This window comes from Rhea americana, unplaced genomic scaffold, assembly GCF_003343005.1.
Source record: "Rhea americana isolate MKP2758 unplaced genomic scaffold, rheAme1 scaffold_330, whole genome shotgun sequence".
Lineage (NCBI taxonomy): Eukaryota > Metazoa > Chordata > Aves > Rheiformes > Rheidae > Rhea > Rhea americana.
Genome location: NW_028186458.1, coordinates 354483 through 380357, shown reverse-complemented (window position 1 = coordinate 380357; position 25875 = coordinate 354483). Strand labels below are relative to the sequence as shown.

The window sequence follows — 25875 nt, the reverse complement described above, 5'->3', positions numbered from 1 at the left end:
TCAAGGGAAGCAACTGGGCTGACAGACCCTGTGCCTTGTGGGAACACTTGGAAGAAGCAAAGAGTGGTTGTTGTGGGTGACTCCATGCTGTAGGGGTGGAGGCACCTATCTGCTGACCTAACATTTTGTCTAGAGAGGTTTGCTGCGTGCCAGGGGTTTGTATACAAGATGTCTTTGAAAGACTTCCAAGGCTTGTCCACTTGTCAGACTACTACTACCCTCTACTGCTCTTTCACATAGCTGCTAATGATATCAAGGGCAATTTGGAAACAGTCAAACAAGATTTCAGAGCTCTGGGCATGGTGTTGAAGGGTCTGGAAGCCCAGGTTATCTTGTCCTCAGTCCTGCCAGTGATGGGGAAGGATAGGAGAAGGAGTAGATGGATATTCCAAGTTAACAACTGGCTGCACTTCTGGTGTTGGCAAAGGGGTTTTGATTTCTGTGACCATGGAACCCTGTCTGAAGATCAGCAACTGAAGCGGAGAGATGGGATCCACCTCACTAAGGGGGGTACGCGTGTCTTTACCACCTGGAAGAGAGGGCTTTAAACTTGGAAGGAAGGGGGAAGTGGATAGTTTTAAAGACAGGGTATTCAACAAAACACAGCTCAAGTCGGGAGGCCTCCAGCAGGTGCATGCAGCCTAGGATGTGCATATGAGACATGGCTTTGGGAGCCCCTTGCACCTCTCCTGGGAAACCTGCATGCACAACTACCTCTCTGACATGCCTATACACCAATGTACACAGCATGGGGAATAAACAGGAGGAACTAGAGATCTTTGTGCGGTCATAGGGCCGTGATCTCATTGCAGTTACAGACGTGGTGGGATAGCTCACATGACTGCAATGTCATCATGGACAGCTACATGCTTTTTAGGCGAGGTGGTGGAGTTGCTCTTTATGTGCAAGAGCAACTGGAATGTATCGAGTTCTATCTAGGGGTAGATGAAGAGTGAGTCAAGAGCTTATGGGTCTTGATAGGCATGAACAATCCAGGGATGGAAGAGCCAATGAGGAGAAGTGTCTTGCTGGACTTTGTACTAACAAGCAAGGAAGGACTGGTTGGAGATGTGAAGGTTGGGGGCAGCCTTGGCTGCAGTGACCATGAGATGGTGGAGTTCAGGATCCTGCAGGAAAGAAATAAGGCAATAAGCAGGACTGAACCCTGGACTTCAGGAAAGCAGACTTTGGGCTCTTCAGAGAATCTTGTAGGAATCTCAAGGGTTAAGGCGCTAGGGGGAAGAGGGGTCCAGGAGAGCTGGCTAGTATTCAAGCATCACTTCCTCCAAGCTCAAGAGTGGTGCATTCCAAGGAGAAAGAAATCCAGCAAAGGGTGCAGGAGACCTGCATGGGTGAGCAAGGAGCTCCTGGCAAAACTCAGAAGAAGAAAGTACACAAAATGTGGAAGAAGGGACAGGCCAGATGGAAGGAATATAAGAATGTAGTCAGAGTCTGCAGGGATGTGATGAGGAAGGCTAAGGCCCATTTGGAATTGTCTCGCAAGGGATGTCAAGGACAACAAGAAGGGCTTCTTCAAATATATCAGCAGCAAGAGGAAGACTAGGGAAAATGTGAGCCTACAGCTGAATGGGCTGGGGGCCCTGGTGACGAAGGATGAACACAGGGAGTGCACAGTTACAGAATGCCTTCCTTACTTCAGTCTTTCCTGCTAAGGTCAGCTCTCAATAAACCCAGAACCTGGAGATGAGAGAGGAAGTCTGGAGAGGGAAATATTTGTCTTTGTTTGAGGAGGATAGGATTAGAGATCTTTTAGGCAAACTTGACATCCACACATCCGTGGGCCCAGATGGGATGCACCCATGAATCCTGAGGGAGATGGTGGATGTTGTTCAGGTTGCTCTCCATCATCTTTGAAAGGTCTTGGAGAACTGAGAACTAGAAGAGCCAGTGTCACTCCAGTCTTCAAAAAGGGCAAGAAGGAGGACCCAGGGAACTCCAGGCCAGTCAGCCTCACCTCCATCCCTGGAAAAATGATGGAACAGCTCCTCCTGGATGTCATCTCTAAACATATGGAGGAAAAGAAGGTGATCAGGAGTAGCCAGCATGGACTCACCAAGGGGAAATCATGCTTAACCAATCTGATAGCCTTCTGTGATGACATGACTGGCTGGGGAGAGGAGGGGAGAGCAGTGGGTGTTGTCTACCTTGACTTCAGTAAGGCTTTTGACACTGTCTCCCAGAACATCCTCCTAGATAAGCTCAGAAAGTGTGAGTTAGATGAGTGGACAGTGAGGTGGATTGAGAACTGGCTGAAAGGCAGAGCTCAGAGGGTCATCATCAGTGGCGCAGAGTCTAGTTGGAGGCCTGTAGCTAGTGGAGTTCCCCAGGGATCAGCACTGGGTCTACTCTTGTTCAACTTATTCATCAGTGACCTGGATGAAGGGACGGAGTGCCTCCTCAGCGAGTTGGCTGATGATACCGAGCTGGGAGGAGTGGCTGACACTCCTGAGGGCTGTGCTGCCGTTCAGAGAGACCTGGACAGGCTGGAGAGCTGGGCAGAGAGGAACTTCCTGAGGTTCAACAAGGGCAAGGGCAGAGTCCTGCACCTAGGGAGAAATAACCCTGTGCACCAGTACAAGCTGGGGGCTGACCCTCTGGAGAGCAGCTCTACAGAGAAGGACCTGGGAGTGTGCTGGTGGACAACCAATTGACCATAAGCCAGCAAAGTGTCCTTGTGGTCAAGAAGGCCAATGGTCTCGTGAGGTGCATTAAGAAGAGTGTTGCCAGCAGGTCGAGGGAGGTGGTCCTGCTGCTCTACTCAGCCCTGGTGAGGCCTCATCTCGAGTACTGCATCCAGTTCTGGACTCCCCAGTACAAGAGAGACATGGAGTTAGTGGAGAGAGTCCAGCATAGGGCTTCAAGGATGATCAGAGGGCTGGAGCATCTGCCCTATGAGGAAAGGCTGCAAGAACTGGACCTCTTTAGCCTGCGGAAGAGAAGACTGAGAGGGGATCTTTTCAATATGCACAAATCCCTTAAGGGGGGATGTCAAGGGGCTGGAGTGGACTCTTTTCAGTGGTCTCCAGAGACAGGAGAAGAGGCAACAGGCACAAACTGAACCACAGGAAGTTCCGCCTGAACGTGAGGGGGAATTTCTTCACTGCGAGAGTGACAGAGCACTGGAACGGGTTGCCCATASAGGTTGTGGAGTTTCCTTCTCTGGAGATACTCAGAACCTGCCTGGACATGATCCTGTCTAACATGCTGTAGGTGAGCAGCAAGTTTGGACTAGATGATCTGCAGAGGTCTCTTTCAACCTCAACCACTCTTTGATTCTGTGTTGCTTTCATTTATTTTTTTCCTAATAGAAAATAAGGAGAAATATTTTTAGGAGGGAAAAAAATATCTCTCTAGAAACCATTTTCATAAAAACTTTCATTGTAGTTTAGTGCCAGAACCAGCAAAATATCCGTGGCTTTCTGAGATGCGTAAGTTGCTTGCACAAAGGCGGCCTTACTCAAGAGAACCTATGCAATGCTGCGTAGAGCTTTCTGAAGAAAGAAAAAAGTAGATTTTTTTTTTATTAAGACCACAGGAAATGTACTCGATAGCCATGAAATATTTGTATTCCCAAATGAGATCTTTCCCCTTAAGAGCACTGTTCCATGCAGTCAGCCACTCCAGGCTATTCTCCTAGTCTCCTAACTCAGGACGTTACACCATTCAAATGTTTCAATGTGAAGTACCTGTGTAATACCGATGTAAGCAAATATGCTTCTATTTGTCAGAGGAGACAGACTAGAATACCAACAGAGAATACATGTTGATATTTTAGTTCCTTCTGATCTCTGTTACTGTCTATTGTATGGGAAGGTTAGAGAATGTCAACATTATAGCTGTTTATTAGCTCTTGTGTGTATACCTGCCTCTCTGCTAGTGGCTACTATTACACAGAATGTAAAGTCTCACAACTTCTAAAATACCATTGGCTTCTCAGTGAATATGTTAAACCTGGGAAAGGAAGAACTTATATACTGAACAGCAGTCAAGTAAGACAATTGACCTTCCAGTCACCCTTTGTTCCTTCACTCCTGCTCAGAAAGTGAAAAGTAAACATACTGAGGGAAATAATGTAGTGTTTTATTTGTTTTTATGAATGTCCTTTTTTTTTTTTAGTCACTTTAGGGGTTACTTATAGCTAGATAGGAAGTTTACAGACAGAAATATGATTTTTTTTTCATGTTGATGGTGTCCTTTTAAACTGTCCAGAAACTGACTCAGGCTAAACTCCATCAAAGTAAAAACCAAAATATTTCCAAATGTCTTATAAAAATTCTAATCATCAAAACACTTAATTGCTCACTAATATATTTCAAACTAAGATCTGCTTACAATTATTTGTTGTTTACAAAGGTGAGGAAATGTTTGGCTCTGCTTCATATTTTTTTGAAATGTGCAGTGTGCAGGCTTCTGTGTAAGCTGTAGATGTCTTTTGCCTTTTGTTCAAAACCAGACACTGTCAACTCTTAAGATCATACAAATGTTAGGAATTTTTATGGAATGGAGGTATATAAAATTTCTCTGTTGTTTAGTTCCAGAATTTTATTGTCAGTCGTACTGACTGAAAGTTTTTTATAAACTTCATAGTTTGATAATTTACTGCCTATTCACTGTTATTGAGTTCATCATAAAATATTCATTCATTATGTTATAGTTTGCATGTGTATAGCAGGCAGAAGCACAGTATTCAAATATTGTTTATATACTTTTGACTATTAGCTATACAGAGAAAAAGAAAATAATTCTTGTACTTGGCATATGCAGAAGTAAGCAAGCCACCACAGAGAGCTTTCTACTAATTAAATCTATTCATACTGGATATGCTGTTTAAACAAATTTTCTAAATGACAAAAATTTACTTCAGGAGGGAAATACCTAGAGTAAGCATTTTTTATGGTCATAGTTCCTGAACGACTATCTTTGTAGCCAGCTTTTTAAGTTTTTCCTATTTATATATTGACACTCACCATCTTTCAGGAAAATTTACTGCTTATTTTCTGAAAATAAAGTGAATCATATTAAGCAGTCAGATTTTGTCTTGATACATGTACACAGCTCTCATTGACTTCAAAGAAAATATTTTGGCCTACAAGGGAAAGAAACTAGCTTTTGTGTCAAGACTTGAGGAAGTATTTGAATGAAAGAGTTGTATTTATTCAGTCTGTATTTTCCTGACAGACAAATACTTTCTTTACAAATGAAAGTACTACCATCTAGTACTAAGTGACAGAAGCTTAGTGCACATTTCAGAAGTGTAAATATCCAAAGGATTTGTTTTTCTGGTTTTGTTATTAAGAGATCTTTTTTACCAATATTAAAGAAGCTAAAGGCAAGAATCTCTGGTAACCTGGTATAAACCAGGGGTGTTTTATTGTAAAGTGAAGAACAAGGTGAAAAGTTTCTGCTCTGGATTTGTGTAGAGAAAGTATTTCTTTAGTTTAGTAATAATACCATTACTTTTGGAAACTGGACTTCCAGTCCTATTTGCTACTTCACTGTCCAGGTGCTTTCTGTGCAGTCTTGTTCAACCACGGAGGATGTGTGGGAGACTGCAGGGCGTTAGTATGTACTAGGACAGTGAGATTAGGTTATTTACTGTCTAACTAGAATACTTGGAAACATATTTGGCAAATAAGAGCATTTACCTTAGTAATGCACATTTATATAGGGTCATCTGATATTGGGCTGTACGTTAAAGTGCAAGTAGTCCATTTGCTGGTTTCAGTGGGGTTATTATGAAAAGAAACAAGTCCGTAATGTTTGGAGAGGGAACTGTGCATTTATTCTTTTATTCTTTGCACAGATGAATTTTAATGACATTGCTTTTTAAGGTGAGAAAAATAGATGTCAAGTTATACTCAAGACAGCAGGAAATACCTTTTAGTAAGTCAGTTTAATACACCTGATTCCCATTCTCCTGTATCGGGGTTACTTTTAAGAATGTATTAGATTTGTGAAGTGTATTTTGTATGTTTGCTTTGTTTTGGGGAAACAACTAGACCTTTGTTTTGGCTATGAGAATGGTCTTTTGTCTGGTATACTATAGCTTTTGGGTTTGATTTTATTACGGTGCAAAATCTCATTATGATTGTCTTGAAGTTCTATGTATTACATTTTATAATTAAATACAGTCTTATAGATTTGAATTAGCATAACACACTTCTAGTCACACTTCTGTTTTTTTACCTTAAATTTTGTAGTTCAAGTTCAAAGCATATAAAATCTGTCCTGAAAGCACCTTCAACAATAAAAATTGTGGGGGATCATCTGTGTTACTACTGTTATAACCCCTTATTTTCTATGTAGATTTTTTCTTAAATAGTGAAGTGAGATATTTTCTTTGCAGCATTCACAGAGAATATCTGAATTTGTTGTATTCATTCAAATTGGAAATCTGTGGATGGCTGGATATTCTGCAAAGTTTTTATGCCTTCTCAGTTCCCATGTTATTTGAGAGGTGTGCTTATAAAAGACAGTCAACCAGTAGTTTTGTTAGGTTGAATACCTAGTGTATGCTATCACTGCTGAGATAGTTTCTATTGCTTGCATATCAGAGAAATTTAAAAAAGCTGAGAACACTAGAGGAGTTTAGAACTGAGAGGAACAACAAAAATCTAACCCCAAAAAGAAATTACAAATTTTCACTGGAGTTTCTTCATGAGCACTGTCAATATCATATAGCAATTTTTAAATCTGAATAAGGTTATTATAGGAAGATGGTTCTATTGATAATGTGTCTGGAACACCAAAACTTATTTTGACTGCTTAACAAGCATAATTTCACTAATAAATAAAATATTCTAGCAGTGAGGAAAGAAGAGTGAAAAACAAGGAACAGGATTTCTTTAAGAAGTGGTAAAGGAAAAAGGCTAATTAGCAATAGTAAAATCATAGGAATGGAGGAAGACAATCAGTTCATACAGAAAAATTATTGTGTATTTGGTGTTCAGACCAAGATTTCCAGTAGTGATTTCTGTTTCTGACCACAGAATAGTTAAATATTGAGTTAATAAAACAATATCAGGCCTTTTTTAAAGACGTCATTCCGTAATGAAAATGTGCCCTATTGAGGGAAGTTACATGCTAAAGAATGTATAAAGTAAAATGTTAACGGCCGGATTCTGTTGTGCTTATGTCAAATATAATCTTATTCAGATTTAGAAAAATTTATTCTGTGGTATGATTTAGGTATGAGTTACTGCATCTGACTCTTAAGTAACCTTTGTGAACTTGTCCATGATAGAGGGCCAATGAATATTTACGTGTCTTTACTTTGTAAAACTCCCCCCCCCCGCCCCATGAAACAAGCTATTGCAAATATTCTCAGCTCTGACTTTGCATTTTGAACTTTGTTTAGACTCAGGTGATGTCATTATTATCCTACAACCTTTTCCAGTTATTCTGCCATAATAAAGTTTGGTTTATAGATTCAGGCCAAATGCCTAAACATTCATTTGGTTTTAGTGTATGTACCAATGTACATACATATGTACATATGTACAATGTTACATAAATATCCAAAAACACACACTCAGTTTACTGAAATCCACCAGATTTTCTCTCCATAAGTGAATTACAAATGCCTTTTATACTCTCTGTTTCTAAGAATTTTGTTTTGTAGCCTCTTTTTTGAATGAGGTCTGTAAAAGTTTAGTTTCCTCTCTTTTGTTATGTTGTCTCTTTTGTTCTCTTTTTATCTACCTCATTATGAAATATATTATCTACCTCTTTATCTGTCTACACTATTTTTCTCTTAGCTATTTAACATATTTATTTTATGACTTTAATTCCTGAATCTTCTCCTTTCTGCCTTTCTGGCCAAACTGGAAGATATGAAATGTTGTCTTCTACCTAGCTCTGACTGTTGAATGGTTTTGTATTATTTTTTGTTTTTATAATGGTGGTCTAGCCAGTAAAAGAATACTATTTGGGATTATAAAGTTAAGTTATATCACTTTTGTTGATGTTGATTCTTGTAGGCATTGAAGCTTACTTCCTTGTGCTGGACCTGACCTTCACCACTAGCATTTGATAATAAATAAATAAGCTTTTACTCATGATCTAATATTCAAGACAATAAAATAATTTACAATTATGAAAAGTGGAGGAAACTTTAGTAGTTGATTGAGGTCTTATTCAGAATCCCAGTTCTTTATGTATTCATTATATATAATATTACTGAAATTCTTTTCTTAATGATGAGAATGCATTCTGAGATGCAGAAAAAATGATCCATATTTTTGAGTAAGAAAGAAACATGTTTTGGAACATAATTGTCATACAGCCTAAGGCACTGTAGGTTGAAGTTGCCATGTGATATTGGTGAAGTCATGGTACTGAGGGGATTTTTTTTTATAAAGTACAGTATAAGTAGATCTCTGCTCTTTAAAAGCTCTATAAACTACCTACCGATTTTTCTTAAGTTACTCTTAAGTGTTTTTTTGTTTTGTTTTTTGGGGTTTACTTTTGGTATACCGTACCTTTCATATAACAGCAAGATACATGTTTTATTATGCACAGTAGGAATATCAGGACCAGATAATTAAACATCATTATCTTTTTTTTTAATGAAGTAAAATAATAGAAATGGGAAAAGGAAATGTAAGGATTTAAAACTGAGGACAAGTACATGTATTTCTTCTGACAGTAAACAAAAGATATCTTACATAAAAATAACTCACAAAGTAAATCCTAGGGAAATTATATATAAATACTCATTCATTCTACATTTGTAAATTAGGTTATCAGATTTGCTTACCTCATATCTCAGTTTTTACTCCCTGAGGGAGAGGGATTTGACTAGTGTTTGCACAGGCCAGAATTTTTTAAGCAGTCTTCTAAGGATTAAGCAGTCTATGTTTTCTGAAGTGACATTTATCTGTAAAAAAAAATCTCATTTAGGATGGTGATGATAGGAACGTTCTCTTATAGGATATCTTAAATTTTTTTTTGGAAAAAGTAATTTTGAATGATCTGGAAAAAGATGGCTCTGTCTACAATGTACATCATTCTTACATCTTAATACTTTAGGAGAATATTTTGTCATGAAACATATTATATTGCATTTAGAATCATTCAAGATAAAGGCTTCAAGAAAATGATTGAAGTTGAGAGTAAATGTTCATTTAAATTAGATTTATCCACTCTGTTGAGGTGAGGCAGCAAATTCCTTCTGGTTGCTGGAATTATCTGAGGAACTGGCTGTAATTCACTCTTAATAGTTAGTCAAGTGAGACTTATCTATACACTTACATAGTTGCTTTGTTGTTTGTCTTACTGAAATCATTAGAGAAAATGGTCAGTGAAGGTTTTCTTAAATGAGACCCCTTTGCATATTTTAATACTACAGTTGAAATAATATTTTAGTTCTGTACAATATTGACAAGAATATGAAATATATAAAAGGCCATGTAATTTTTGTAAGGATGCTGTAGTTTGCAATCCTTTTTACATTAAGAAGTAGGTAAAAATAATGAGGAAAATCAGCACAGTAGAAGAAAAATAAGATATCTCTCTGGTAGCTGAAACTGTCTATGATTGTATAAAGTTCTTTGAAAGCAAAATTATTATCAGAAAACCTATTCCAACATCAGCTAAATAGAAAATAAAAATGGCATATTCCCCTCCATCATCACACATACAAACATCTATGTTATATTCTTGCTGTTCTGTTGAAGATTTTTAATTTTCTTCTTTAGAAGTTTACTTTGTCTCTTTAGAAAGATATCTATGTGTAGTTGGTATTTATGCCACTAAGCAAATGTCACAACACTTGGAATCATTTTTATCTCACTCATACATCAGTCTTCATACTTGTTAACATATTTATGGAAAACTGTAATTAAAATAATTTTAATAGAATTTTGGCTTTCTCTTCAACCAAGAGTTGACATAGAGCTCAGCTATTGCTTATTGATATTGTGTCTTTTTTGAAATTATTAAATTGGTTGCCTTCTAGACATTTATTATGTAGGTAACGTTCCCTCTTTTAGCTTCGTTGATGTTGGAATTCCTTGATCTTCTTATTGACTGTACCTTGGCTTTCCTCTCTGTGCTTCTAGACATTATGTATCTACTTTTGTGATATGTCTATGGGCTGTAGCCATTTTTGAGTAAAATCTCAGCTTGAAATTTGAATCCGAGATAATTACACTCTAAGAGCTCAGATTCTTGGAATGATATTCACATTTAGATTATACCTTCATTTCTTGCTTTTTAAAAATTCTATTATTGCCCAACTGTGTCCATCCAATCTTCTTTTTCACTCTTAATTAAATTTGCAAAATCATTTACCATCGCTAGTAAAATATATATTTACGCAGCAATTGGCATGACAGAGTGGAAGCAAAAGAAGAAAATACTTTACTTGCCTTCTAAATAAATACTGCATGTCAATATGAAATGATGTGCTTTAAAAGGCTTCTAAAATACCTGCTTAGTCTGAACAGAAAATATTGGTTACCACAAGCTGGTACGGTAACATTTTAGTAGGTATGCTATACATGTATGATCTGCAGTTTTGAAAATATATACTTGACTTCATTGTTCCGAGAAGAGTGGAGATGTGATTTGTTGTGCTTGCACACAAAAAATGTCAGCTATAGTTTAGAACAATATAAAGAATCCAACACTCTGCCTTCTCTCCAGTTATTTGCATCAAGAAAGTCACTACAAGCATGCAGTATCTGCTTATCAAGGCCTAAATACAGGTAGTATACAAATAAAAGTGGAAAGTTTCTAGCCAGTGATGTAGGCTGGGCTGTGAGCTGGCATTTATTTAATTGGCATCATGTTGTTATTCACATATCAGGATTGATTTTAATGATTGCTCTTTAAAATAAAGGCAAGAAAAGCCTGTCTCAGTATATTCACTCTGTATATTAGGTAGAACTGTAGAGTATATTGTAGTCTCTTGTTCTTCAAGTGACTTGTGCATGTTTCCCCTCATTGAATTCAACAGTTCTGCAATTCTACCAATGGATTTCGTAAAACAGTTAATAAAGTTCTGTCTCACTCTTTCTTTTGTCTTTTTTCAAGTGGATAGCTTCAAATCCTTCTAGTTTTCCATTTTTCCAGTTGCAGGTAAGCTATCTTTAACTGCTTTGAATCAGAGTGATCTATAGTGATCTGTAGTCAGATTAATTTGCAATCCAGATTCCCATCAGCTGGAAAGAAAATGTTTTAGGACAACTGTTACATAAGACATCCTGTACACCCCAGTTAGATCCAGACTGTCATTTTTCCTCATATATGGTGTCTATGGCAGTACAGAAGCTAAAGGGAAGGTGGGCAAGGCTGGCCATTCCCTTTTCATGTGGGAAATCCCAGTGCCTTACTTGAGATAGGGCTATACCATACATTTTGTCTGGTACTCTTGATCCATCTAAATTATAAGGTTGGTGAGCAGAAGGCTACTGCTACAGTCTGAAAAGAGAAAGGGGAAAAAAGTGAATAACTGGAGCAGCACAGTTATTTTGTAGGTAGTATATTTAGCAACAGAAGGCAGGACTAGGAGAACTAAGAACTAAAATGGCTGCTGATATTAAATGTTTCATTTGTAGAGTTACAATGTTAGTATATCAAAGCATTGTGAATAGGAAGGCTCCTTCTTGAAAAACGTCTTACACAGATTGCTGACTTTGATTTACTGATCTGTTCATACTGAGTGATTTGCAAAATCATGCACCTAAAATAATGATTTCATTTCTGAGCTCCTGTAAAACTCATGCTGTTGTAAAACTCATTAGGCAATGCTCATCAGTATTAGTCAGTGGYTGTCAGAATTTTGACGTGAACGTCTATTGTCTCATAATTGTGCTCTATTTCAAGAATCAAGAACATTTTTCTTTTGAAGGTTGCTTACTTGAAGGCAAGTGCAAGTGGAAGAGGCTAAGAAAATCAGTTTCTTTTAAATTAACAATTTCAAAAAATTGCTATGTTTTAATATGACTTTGAACAAAGTAGGGTGTCATTACCATTCTTGTTCCAGAATATTTGACTTGGCATTTGATGCAAGGCCTCAATTGCAGGCTGAAGTGCCAGGAGCTGAAGCTGAAAACAAGACTGTGGTGGGCAAACTCAAGATTTAATTTCAGAAAGACTGTTTATATTTTCCCTGGGGCCACATTAATGAGAGTCCAAACCCTAAATGTTACCACCAACACATTTTAACAGACTAGTTTCCTGTTTTTAAAGTGTAGTGTCACCTTGAGTTTTTTTTTTCTTTTAACTTCCCCCCCCCCCCCACTTCTGACTTTAAAAGAAAAGTACTAAAGCTGTATCTTTTTGGCCAAATTCAATGCCATACTTGGAGAAAACACTTTTCACAAATATCTGTGTAACACAACAAAGTTGCATTAAGAACCTTTTAATCACATCTAGTATGTTTTATCAGCTGTTTTAATAATTTGACTTTAAGTTACCAATGCGAAGTTTAATGTTATTACAAAACATACTACCATCTGATATGAAGATATGTATTCTAAGAGGCCAGATACTGATGTTCTTTACCAGCCCAATATCAGCACATCCACAGCATGCTCAGGATGAACTTGTGACCAATGAGTCAGTACCAAGAGAGACAGTAGTGATGGGGTCACTGAGAGTTCCTTAGCTCAGTTTCCTGCTCATTCAGCTGGGCCTGTTTTGTGGCTTTAATAGGATTAAAGAAACATTTACATTGAGGCTTTAGGAGCATTTTCACACTGCTCCTTTACCCAATTCAAAGAGCAGTATAAATCCAAAGGATTAAGTGGGGGATTTATGTAAAGTTGTAGTGTAAGATGAGTTGGTGCACCTGGCTGTCAGTTTTCTTCTGTGAATAAGGCAGGCTGAAGCAGTGTACTGCATATGATACAGAAATTAGCTTGGCATTCTTTTGAATTTTAAAGTCTCTATGGCTTTGAAATTAGCCTTTCTAAGTATTAAAATGAAATGATAATTTCTGATGAAAGAATATAGAATTTCATCCTATACATCCTATTAGACATTTTTCTTCAGAGTCTTACGCCATTTTTCTTCCACATTTCAATACAGAAGCATCATTCATTTAAGAGAATTTTTAATTTCCTGGCAATTATAGTACTCTGTATTTAAAAATGGAAGGAAAGAATACAATTCTCTGCCACTTACTTAGGTTCATTAAAATCCAAAAAAAGAACCTGATTAAATAACCAAAATTAAAGTTTTCAGACTACTTGTATAGTCATTTATGCTGATGAAAGAATTTAGTTGAAACTACATACATAGCCTATGTATGTATTTTACAATTACTCTAGAGTAAAATTACAAGAGTCTGAAATTTATTACTTAAAGCTGTTTCATATTATTTTGTGTGCTTCACTTTATAAAACTATAAAGACTGAGATTATGCCTGTACTCTTTGCTCAGGCCAAATTCCAGCTGAAACTGAATTCAAGTGGTGTTATTGCTGAGAAAAGATTGTGATATCAAAGCCAAAAGGGGGCAAATGACAGGATGAATGATAATGGTCAACAATGAGATGACTGGCTGTTACATTTAAAACTTCTGTTGTGATTTGTATACATTATGTATTTAGTCCAACATGCATCAATGTAATTACTGTAAGAGATACCTAAGCTTTAGCTCTGCAGTCACATGATCATGCAACCAACCATCTAGGTATAGACTGTTCACATTAATAAGGCGTTGCAGAGTACACTGTATTAACATCACCCGCATGTGTCCAGCCATGGGTAGTGGAGTTTTTGCCTACTATTGGATGAGAAGCAACACCCAAGGTCCAAGGAAACAAGTGTCTCTCATAAGATAACTTTTATCCTCCTTTTTCTATTACTGTGCCAATACTTTCCCTCTATTCTGCATATATTTGATTCAGAAACAGAAGAGGCCTCCATATTTTTTGTCTGTGAGAAAGTCTATGAGAAAGGAGGAAGTGGTACTCTCTTATGCTCCTTCTGACACCTGTAAGTGAGACTCTCCTGTAACATATATCAACCAGTCTGCTATTATTCCTGATCCAACCTTCTTGTTTTAGAACTGAACTGTTTTTAATTTGTGCTTCGAGAATTCTTAGAGTTGTAACCACATCATTTGTTCTGAGGTTCAGGAGGGAATGTTATCCTTGAGAGAATGAGCTTGTTATCAATTGGGTCATTCTGCATTCTGCACAACCTTCTTGAAATCTCTTTTGAGATTAAACAGCAGAAAAATTGTCCTTAGACATTCACAAGAGAACTTTAAGATCCTACTTGACTGAGCGAGTGCATGTTTTGAGGAGGAGGACTGGGTGAATATTTTGACATTCTTGTTAAAAAGAAGGTTTTGTTCATTTGCTGTGTTTTTCTTTAAAATCCATCTATATTGTTGTAACCAAAGTTACATTGCAGTGATTTGTATTCAGCTGACATTTTTGATGCAGAGTTTTCAAGTGTGTATAATTAAGTATATCAGTAACACAGGGGTAGTTGTAAAACATAATATTTAAGATTTGTAACTATGTTACTTTGTACTGTATACAAAATTTAATCCATTCAGTACAATCAACTTTGATTAATTACACCTGAGTAATTCATATGCAATTTCTTTTCTTAGTCATAGCCCAGTGTCTATAAATTGAAATAAATTTCAACTTAACAACTCTCAGTAGCTTTTCTATCACCATTATAAAATCTTACATTCTTAGAAAGGCTGTGTAAGAAGTCAAAGGCTGATGTGTGGTTGATAGATGTGCAGTAGAATGTCACTGCTCAACAGTGGGAAGGAAGGGGAAGATCAGGTTTGCTATTGTTGTGCAATGCGAACCATGTTGGGCAAAATTCTGATATACATTAAATTAGTGACAAAATTCCAACGGGCCCTGGTGTATTCTGAATTGCACTGAGAGATCATCATCACATGCTGACATTGAAATGTCAGAAGGTAGAATCACAAGATTTCTCATATTTCAATTCAGATCAAGTTCATTAGATTTGATATCCAGCACCAGAAATATACGTGTTTATCTAACTATGAGCCTGGATTGTGTTTTATACACTTAACCGGTAACGAGGTATATTGCTAAATACTTAGATGGCAGATGTGCTCAAAACTGGCTTCTTCTCAGGACAGAAAAGAAAAATAAGCTCTCATTGACTTCTGTCAATGTGGTTGAGCATCAAGGTCTGCTTTTATAAAGGAATTTTCTCATCATATACTAACAGATAAGACCTCAGTGTTGGTTGGAAAAGAATATACGACCAATAGATGTGCTACTTGTAGCTAATAACAATAAAAAAGTGATGTATTATCAGTCATTCTCTCTTGTTTTATGTTATTGTAATTTGTAAAACAAAATCTTTTACATATACAGCTTAGAGAGTATATAGACTCAATATGAGAGAAACCTGACTTCATTCTTGTATCTAATCAGCATTTTCATGCATTAGCTGTTAAGCTGTAAGCAAAGCACTTATCTTCTACAAGTAAAGCAAGATTTTGAGAAAGCTTTTGTTTTCTTGGAAATCTTTAAAAATTCAGTGAAATGTATGTTCATGTTATATCCATGAATGACTTCAATAGTGTGAACAGTCCTACTGTTCTCAAAGTTCTGCCTGTGTCCAAAAGTTGGTAGGTTCAGGGCTTCAGTTTGTAAGATTATACAAGTGCATTTCATTGTATAAGATATTCAGATAGTTATATATTGTTTGCATGTAATTCAATACATTTATCTTAAGTATGTTGACTCTACTGGAAAAAAATTGTTAGCTCTGTATATTAGTGTGTGTCAATTGTCTACAAATAACTTAATAAAAGAATCCCATATTCCTGATCTAGTACGTGTGTAGGTCATTGCGTAGGTTGCTCATCTATTTCTATGGATTAATGCTTTCATTATTATTTTTGTTTGGTTTTGGATAATAACAATTTTCTACCTTTTATGATATCATAGGCAGGTGCTACAATAATTTTTAGTTCCTTTTTGCGTTTAATTTTGCTTCCTTAATTGAAAGCAAATTTCCTTCTCTTGTTTATATGATGAAGAAAAGTTGATGTTTGCTTACATTCCTCAGTGCAGCTGGAAGACAGCAAAGATTCTGAGCGGTTTGACAGGGTGTTTTCCCATCACCTTCAGCAGACTAGGCAAATGTATTTTAAAGATGTATCCAGCATATGGTATTATTTTAATCATTTCACTGATCAAGTTCAGAGCCTAAAATCCTTAAGGTTGCAGCATTATTTATTTAAGGAGAAAGAGACATTTTCACATGGCGACATAATTTATTAAACATCAGTCTTTCCTAGAGGTTCAGTCTTGAACAGTGATGTCTTTCTAATGTGTAGCAGATCCTGTACAAATTACAGCCATGAAGAACCTTATTTTTATATACTTAGTGTTATCAGTAATAGAAATTCACAGGTGGACAGACAAAATGTCCTGTTCTGTAAAATAAACTGATACACGTATGTAACATATGGATCTGTTTTACTTTTCACCCATTATGGAAATGAGAGGAAGTAGTTCATTTTTTTCTCATCCAGCTCAGATTTGCAAGTTCTTTAAGGTAATATTTTTTTTATATGCTCTATTTAATATGCTGGAGAATTTTTTAAAGGCTTTTATTGAATCTTTGGCTAGAAGATCATGTTAGTGCACTGGGAAAGCTTCCTGAGCCTATAGTTTTACTAGAAAATATAATGATATAGCTGAACCTCTGCAAGTATAGAATTTTTCAGRATCATGTCAGACTCATTTATTATTGTGGGTCAATTGTGGGAAAAAAATTGTATTATAAAAATTATACCAAACAAATTCTGCATCTTTGATTTTTTCTCAAAGAGATATCTACAGATGAAAATATGAAAACACACTTAGGAGTCTCTAATTACACTATACTGCTCTGCTGAGCACTGTGAGTTTGGTAGACAATATACTGTATGGTATACACAAGGAAACTTAAACAGTAAGTTGCAACAGTGCATTTCAGGGGATTATTGCCCACCACGTAGGGGAGCAGAGGGAAATTTCAAAAGCTTAGACTTTACTCACACAAGAAAACCTGTAATCTTTCAGAAATATGCCATCCAGTTTTTTTTTTTTTTAAATTTTTGAAAAGTAGATAAAGTTAAAACAGATTTAAAATGCAGTTATTAGTCCATTTAGCACTGAAGTTCAGGATGTCCTTCAGAAAGACCATGATCTGAATGTCACAATGCAGATGGCTAAAATATTCTTTTTAACAACATTATTACCTACCTTTATAGATTTACCTATAGTTAGGGACAGAATGGAAGTACCTAACCGTGAATTTGGTTACAACAATAATGGTCTAAGACTACAAGCTGGAGAAACTGTAACATAAACAATGCAATATTTCTTTAGTATCATATTGATTACATAGCATAAGCTCCTACACAGAGGAAAGAGTACAACTGAAGGATTTTTTTTGTAAAAGGTATGAAAGGCATGAAAAAAAAAAGATTTTTTTTTGTTCTTTTATGTACATGAACAAATCAAGAGCCATAAGCTCTTCCTTATCCTTAACTTTAAGTATATTCCTGATTCCACTGATTTCAATAGAACTTAAGTAATTTTTTCCTCTAGTGCTTAATTGTTAGGCGCAGAAGTATTTAGAMGAAGCAGTCTTTTATCATCAATGCATTTCATTAGTACTATATTCTCCTTGGAGATATCCACCTAAGTGTTGACCAAACTCTGTTATGTTAGGAATATAGAATAAAAAGAAAAATTATACTAGAGCCTTTTCATGGGAAAAAAATATCAGTTCACCTCATTGTAAGCTTAGGCTCATGTTATTTTTTGCAAAGAGTAGGATATTTAATTAAATTATTAAAAAACATAATCAAAAGTAGGTTAATCATCATTTATCAGTTTATATTTACTCTTTTAAAATGATTTAATTTATAAATACATATACCACAGTACCATATAGTCAAATAATAGAAGTTAGATACTAATAGACAAAGCTTTGTTATATTTATCAATAATGAATATATTTAGAGTAATCAAGATTACGTTAAAAAAGATAAATTTGCCACAAATATTACAACAAATTTTGATTGGTTTTAGTAACAATGTTGATATATACTCTTTCCCCTGAAAATTACTTGGAAAGAAAGCAGGAAGTTGCTGAAATATGTAGGATTTCTCTTGCTACTAATCTCTTTGAAAAAATGTGTGCAATAGTTCTGTGATGATAACTAGCTGTGGCTAATCAATATTCAACTTGAAAGAATTAACTTGGCAATTAATTCTATCCAACAGTTAACCAGCAGCCACCTGTAAACAGTAGTTAAATATAAAGCTTTTTTATATCAGCTCCACAAATCTAGACCTACCAAGCTCAAGCTTCAGAATACGTTCCCTTATACATCAATCACCATGTTTTCACTGCCCTAAACCATTCAGTTTGGGCTAGAAATATCCTATGCTCCATCTTTGCAAGAACATGACTGTTTCACTTGAGCAACAAAGGATGCTTTCCAGGATTTGTGGTCCATTTCTTATTATTTTGCTTTATGGATTAATAAAAACATAGATATCATCATGCTAAAATGATTTCTTGACACAGTTCTATGAGTTTCAAAAATCAGCACAAGTCAGAAGCTGATTTCTGATTTCATGATCTTTAAGGGAATCTACTTGCTCTGCTTTATTAAACAAATAAAAATGCCATGATTATATTTAAATATAGTCAGCTATGAAAAATACCAATAATAAAAGTAAATTTATCAACTTCTTACTGAATAACTTTACTCAGCTTTGCTGCTTTTAGTCTCTGGTAATTAACCCTATGAAGAACATTTCAACTTCTATTCCTGCTATTAAAGAACCAAAATTATGAGTTGGAATGCATTTGGATACATTAATCATTACAGTGTCATTTGAAGTTACAGATAAATTGTTCAGTACACATTTGTATTTCAAGCTATAGAAAATGGTATTCTCTGAGAAACAGCATCAAAAAAAAATTAAGTCTGAATGTTAATAATAAATGGAAAAGTGACAGATCATGTGTAACACTGATTTTTCATTTCTTCACTTTTATGAAGGAAGTTCAGGCTACATTGAGATTAATAATAAACATGTCTTCACTTTGGTGAGATCGGAATTTCATCCTTTAATCTTCATGTCTAAACCTAAAATTGTATTTTCCATAAGATATATTATTAGTTCCTTGTAATAGATAATATAATTATGACGTGTAGTACTTATTTATAGAGCTCTGACTGAGTTTTTCTTTTAGCAATTCGACATGTTTGAAGGGGTGGAGAATAGTTAATAGAGGAAGCTAAAAAAATCATGCCATGAAAATACTTTTATTTATGAGCAGTTATATTCGAAGGGGAAAATATTAAGGATGTATATGCTCACTTATTTGTGTAAGAAACAGAGTATTTTCTTAAGACATCAGCCATGTAGACTTTCATTCCATTTTACAGGTAATATAAATTATACTTAATGAGAAAAGGGAATGGCATAAAATAAAATAGAGCAGCCTGGAATGAAAACAATCACCTAGTGGCAGTGTTCTGCCACTTGTTATGCCACATTGTTATGTCTGAGCCTTTAGTTTTAGTTCTTGAATCAAATTCTTGCTTCCACTGATAGAAGTTCTACTTGGGCCTGTGCCTCTCTTCAGGACATGCCTCACCTAACTCAAAGGCAAAATATTTGGGATGGAGGTGTGTGTTAGGATTAGGGCAACTAAGGACATGACTGAAATGGGGCCCCATAGGGAGTTTCATCCAGTCATCTTTGGCTAGAAGGATGGTGGAACCACACTTAGACCTCAAAAGAGGACAGAAAGTTTAAACAGAAAGGGGTAAAAAAAAMCAGTGAATATATTAGAATGTCCTTTACAAGAATCAGCTGTTTTTAGCAAAATGATTGGCTCCCAATGACTCTGGGAATTTAAAGAATGGCATAGACACCTGCTTATTTTGGGAACTGTTTCTCCATGTGTTACATAGCCAGTTCCACAGTAGGAACAACACAAGCACATAGAAAGACACCCTCTGATTCTTAAAGAAAAAAAAAAAGTGTTGAAGAATTCAGAAAGATATTAAGTATCTTAAGATATTAAATACCTTAAACCTTTTCTTGAACTCTTCATTATTATAAAATGCCAGGAGCATTAAAACTTTGTGCTGATTTCATCTCTGCCAATAGGAGACAATCTGCAGAACTGACAACCTTGAACTGGATTTCACATGGAGGTAGAAAATCATTGAATAGGAATAAAAACAGTGATGATCTGAAGCAGAAAAATCTCTCTTCAGTGTTGTAAATCTGGCTCGATGCAGTGCATTTTTCAGTATCTATAAAATTAGGACAGTTGGGTTTGGTTACATGAATGCTCCATTCCTAATATGTGTTATTCATAGCGATCATATTTGCATATGAGTCACATTCAGTTTGAATTTGCCAGATGTCCATTTATGTTTATTTAAATAATGAGATCATTCCATGAAATGAACAGGATCTAAAAATACAGTGGGAAGACTGTTCAGAAAAACAAGGTTTAAAATGCCTTACATATATATTAACATTTCTCATAGTATATTATGCAAACAAAAGTACAGCCATATCAAGGCATTGTTCAAAGACATTTGTCTGATCGTATCAATAACACTTCATTAAACAATATATTACATAACAAAGTTTCACAGTTTTTGTTTCTGTTTTCCTAATCAATTACTCTATTAAAAAGAATGTTTTCTTTACATTTAAATGTACCATTTTCAAAGCAAGCATCATTTCGCTGTTTCTCATTTTGTGTTGCCCTGTGAAGATGCTAAGGCTTTTCCCACAATACTTTGTCATTTACTGTAGCTTGAAAGAATTTTAAAGCATATTATTTAAAGCAAAGCTTACACTTAAACTGAGCAGATATGGGGCTGCTGAGGGAACTGAGTTCTGAACTTTTCTGTTATTGAATTTACACAAACTTTTAACAAGCAATAAACTTTCCATATGAACAGACTGCTGATTAACCAGTTGAGCTCAGTGAAGACTGCCCAAAAGTTTACCTAATTCATTTAAGACTTTTAAAGACTTTCTCAGTTTGAAGAAATTCTGTTTTGTTCATGCTGCAGCCAATCACTATACATATTAAACATCTACATTGCTACTTGGTGAAATAAATAATTTTAACAGTATACAGCTTGAGATTGCTGCCTTGCTAAAGAAAGTTAACACCAGCATATCAGAAAACACACGTATAGAGAGCTACTTTGATCTCTTTAAAACAAAATCTGCAATGAAAGGCTAGAAAAAAAGGGAAAGTTTAGCCAAAGCTCTTGGCACCTCAGTAAAGATCAGTCTAAGAGCATAGATGATATAATGTACTGTAAGCAGAAAACTATCATCAAACTAATACATCTACTAGAAGCAATAGAATTTGATGATACTATATTTTTGTAGAAATGTGTCATATGTTCTTTCATATGACATAAACAGATGAATTATGTGAATTGGACTTTTATCTACCCATTCCCCGAGAAATATGCGTCATGAGGACAAAAATATCTGCAAACTTCCCCATGCAAAATGCCCTTTATAATTTGGACTGGAGGAGAGGAAGAGGCAAGACACCTTTCAAACCAGAACATACACTCTTATTGCATTAACAGTATATTCATGTTGTTTATTTGTTCCAGGCTGTCCATTCTAGATACAGCTTCTTCAGGGCTTATTTTGCTTTTTCTACGTCGTGTGTTTTCTTGTCAGTCGTAGGTGTTACTTAAGTATGTCAAGAACTGTCTGTTGCAAATCAGTAGGCTAAGTACAAATCAGACTATGTATAGAGCAGTAATGTCTGCTCTGCAATGAGATGCAAAAAATTGCACAATGGCTGGAAATTTACAGGAAACCACAGAAAATGAAGGAATACAGGCAGTTCTGTATTACTGAAGGAGAGTTTTATGACTGTTTGACTTCTACAAAATAGGTGCATATTATGGAATTAACACATTTGTCACTGTTGAAAGAAAATGCTAAATATTCGAACTACCAGAGCCTGTTTTGCATTTTAGAGGCATAAAGAGCACCAAAGCAAAGCTTCATAAAAATATTTCTGTGAACATTTAGTCAGTGCTGTAATTAAATCGTGAATGCATTTTCAAAGAGAAGTAGGAAAGTATAACCAACTTTGCAGTGAATTTTATCTTAATATTAAAAAAGCAGATATTTTATGGAACAGGATATCCATTCAAATGATTTCTAGAGCATTATGGCAACTACTGAATGGTGAGCTGCTTACTTATATGTGCTGAAGCATACCACAAGGAGCAATATTTGTTGAAAGCTGTAATTAAAACCAAGAATGCTAGATGTAAAGGGCATATAATATGCTTTCAAAAACCATGGCCATTTGCAGATACTCACCACTGTAGGTCTTGTATGACTGTGTGGTCTTACGGAGGTTAAAATTCTACTACTTACTTTCTTGAGTGGCATAGCTTTTATGTCTCATTAGCTTTGTAGAGCTCGTAGAGCTAATGAGCTTTACCTCTCAGTCTCACCCTGCATCTTCATTATGTATACATTCAGTTGAATTTGTGGCTGATCAGAGGATAGTCATATTCAAAACATCATTCAATTATGATATTTGCTTGACATTTGAACTACAGAATTAAGGTGAAAGGGAGCCTGCTGTGTTTTATTTATTAATGTTATGGCATTAAGCACCTTCAAATACCTTTTGGTAAACCATGTTTTTATGTCATTCATATGCAATCTGATGAATCATGTCATTTGATTCCTATCTTTTTTGAAGGGGAAGGGAAGAATGGGATGCATTTCCTTTACCGAAAGTATTTACTTCATACTGCCTGACTGTAGGAGGCTCCAAAAACTGAAAGAACATGTCTGAAGAAACAAAACAGAAAATATTACCACTTTGCCTTTGGAAGCTATTTAAACATGTTATCATTCAAATTATAAGTACATTTTGAAATTTGAAATATATAGTTGTATGTAGTGTTCATTTTAAAGTAAAAGTATTGTCTTTTATAAAATGAACAAGTGTAGTTTTAACAGATTTATCTGAGGATAAACCTGTTAAAGATGATCTATCTAGTGTGGCAAATGGGCTGTTTAGGTTGCTGTCTTGCCGAATTTTTTTCAAAAATCCTTACTTAAAGCTTTATTATTATTCCACTATTCCCTTGTTTACAATTGGATTTACATTGCCTGTATTTGTAAGCTTGTACTCAATGACTTCAAAGTTAGTAAATTTTGTTGCTATATTATCTGCGAGGAGAAAGGTTGTGAATTTTGAGCAATAATGACCCTCTGGTTCCTAAGCCTGTTCCTGACAGTTATCAGATCAGGAGATATGAATGCTGTTTACAATAAGCCCCATGAAACTGAAATGGTCATAAAGAGTATTATAATATAAATTGCACTCTTATTTGTAGATAATCTATCTTAATGTTTTCTGTTGTTTAGTATTAACCAAACTTTTTCCCTCATTCCCTTTACAGTTGAATTTAGCTATTTTTGTATATAGGTGAATGCAGCTCAATTTAAATTTCATACTATGGAGAACAGGCTTTATAAAATCTATTTTTACTATTGGACTTCGTGCTACTTTGACTCCAGTGGAAAAATTCCTTTGACCTTACTTGGACCCAGGATTTTAATCCCCCATCCACCTCCTTTAGTCTCTTGTTTATATTGTATTTGGATTCTATCTAGAACAGATATCCAATAAATAAATAAACGTTATTAAGTAGGAAGTTAGGAAATCAATACGAGACTTTATGTAAAAAATATGTGGACATATTCTCAGCTGAGTAAACTTGTATATTTTCATTGAGGTAAGAGCAGTTAATGTTGATGAACACTATTTAAGGGTTTCATATGCCCTTATAAAGGAAGAATTATTATGAGGACACTCAAGTTTAACAGAAGGAATTACGTTGTCCAAGTTATTTTCAGGTGAGGGAAGTACTTTTGGAGAACATCTAGGAGGGTTCTGGAACATGCTGAGGTTGGGAAATGTGACAGGAATGTAGGGTTTTGTGCATTTCTAAAAGGAAAAAAAAGCTAATAATGGAATTCATTTTAATGGTTTGGAATTCATTTCATGTATGCTTAGTGTTCATAGGTAGGTTTGTAAATAAAGGTAGTATCTTCAAAACCACCCAGTCTTGCTAAACTTCTTATCAGAAGCCAAAAATAATGCCATCTGTAATGTGTGGGAATGGGTCAGGCTATCCCTGAGCAGTAAATGTAAAACTTGCAGGCAAATATCTATTACTGACATACTGAATGCATCCCCAGCATAGAAATCATCAATGTCCCTGGTTCTTACACCTATACCCCAGTAATACTTTACCCAGTGCACCAGTTGCCCTTAGGATTTTTGTAAGTAAAATTAAACTGCTACTGTGTACTGGAACGAACTCAGGTAATTTATGGAGGACAAAAACACCTGGCTACCTATGAGGGAAAGTTTCTCATAAAACAGTCTTTGAAATTCTTGACTGTTTCTCAAAGATGAACCACGGAATTAAAACTCATTATTTTGCTCTATAGCAAGTAGCACAGATTTGACAGAGTTGTGGTTTTATTGCACATTATAATCTCTCTCTCACTGCTAGCATCTACATATTTTCTAATGGGTTTGTCCGGAAAATGATATTCTGTTAGGAATGGTTAAAAGGCCTACATTTTTTTTTTTTTGATATTGATAGCCATGTGTAGAACATTTGCATAGGCTAACTGATCAGAGGAGCATAAACAAGAACCACATTGGCTTAATTCTTTGCACCTACTGTCTATTATGTAAAGTACAAAGTTTATTTTCTTTTTTTTCAAATTTCTTGTCACTATATTTTTGTGGAATTTAGCAGGTGTTGAAAATTATTTTTAGACTTGAATGTGTTTTATTTTTGAAAACTGGAATACTTAGTTAAAAATTATTACTAAATTGTGTGCATGTAAGCTATTTGGAATTTTTGGTTGAATAATTGAATTTTTGCTGACAAATTCTGACATTTGTTTTCAGATTTTCTTAAAACTGATCTTTCTTTCTTTTTCTGTTTCAACAGCTTGATCAGGTTGTCCGTCAGAGAAGTCTGTCTAGTTTGGAACTTTTCCTCTCATGTGCACAGAAACAATTAAGCACTTTATTAAAGGAAGAGCTTGTCACTGCAGAAGAAAAGAGGGAGTGACATACTAAATATACTGATACATTATGATTTGTGGAGCTGCAAATCTCAATGTAGCAAATGACAAAAGTTGTTTTTTCTAATCATTGTGAATTTTACCATTGGCTCAAGACTGATCTGAAGCTATGGTTGCTAGAAATATTTGTGGATGTCGTTCTTTTTTTTTCTTTTTTTTCCTTTTGACTACTATTATTTGATTGGAAAATAAGAAATAAGAAAATCATTGGAAAAAACACATTTTATTTATGATTGTGTTTTCTTCATATTTTCTAGTAGCTCATGATTGATTTTCTAGGTAACTGCAGCAATGATGAAAACATTTTCCTGTTATGACTGTTTAAACAGTTGTATCATGTGTCTTGGTAAATTATTAATGTTTTGATATTTTTAAATATAGAGAAAAAAATAATTAAATATTCATGAAAATCTATTTGTGTTTCTAAAGTATATCCCCAAGTGCATTGCCCCAAGAAAGCTGAAGAGCTTATTACCTTCTATTACTTTGAATGTATAACAGAAGATCAGTACTGAATTTTAAGAGTGTTGACAGGCATTTCCTTAATCATCTAAAACCAGCTTCAGCTCTAGAAATAGAAAAGTTTAAAAACTGAACACTACGTCTTTTTAGAGTAGTTCAAAGCATTCGGAAAGCCTTGTGTTGTAATAACTAGTGTATGGTATATAATTTATTTT

The 25875-nt window shown here is 35.3% G+C and overlaps 1 protein-coding gene across 1 annotated transcript in view; it reads left to right on the top strand.

Moving 5' to 3' along the window:
- Nucleotides 1-25194, top strand: part of CCDC91 (coiled-coil domain containing 91) — a 122454-nt gene extending 97260 nt beyond the window's left edge. Inside the window, 1 exon segment of the mRNA XM_085311079.1 lies at nt 25063-25194. Within this exon segment, the coding sequence (XP_085167205.1) occupies nt 25063-25185 (123 nt within the window). The 3' untranslated portion in view covers nt 25186-25194.
- Nucleotides 25195-25875: the final 681 nt, after the last annotated feature.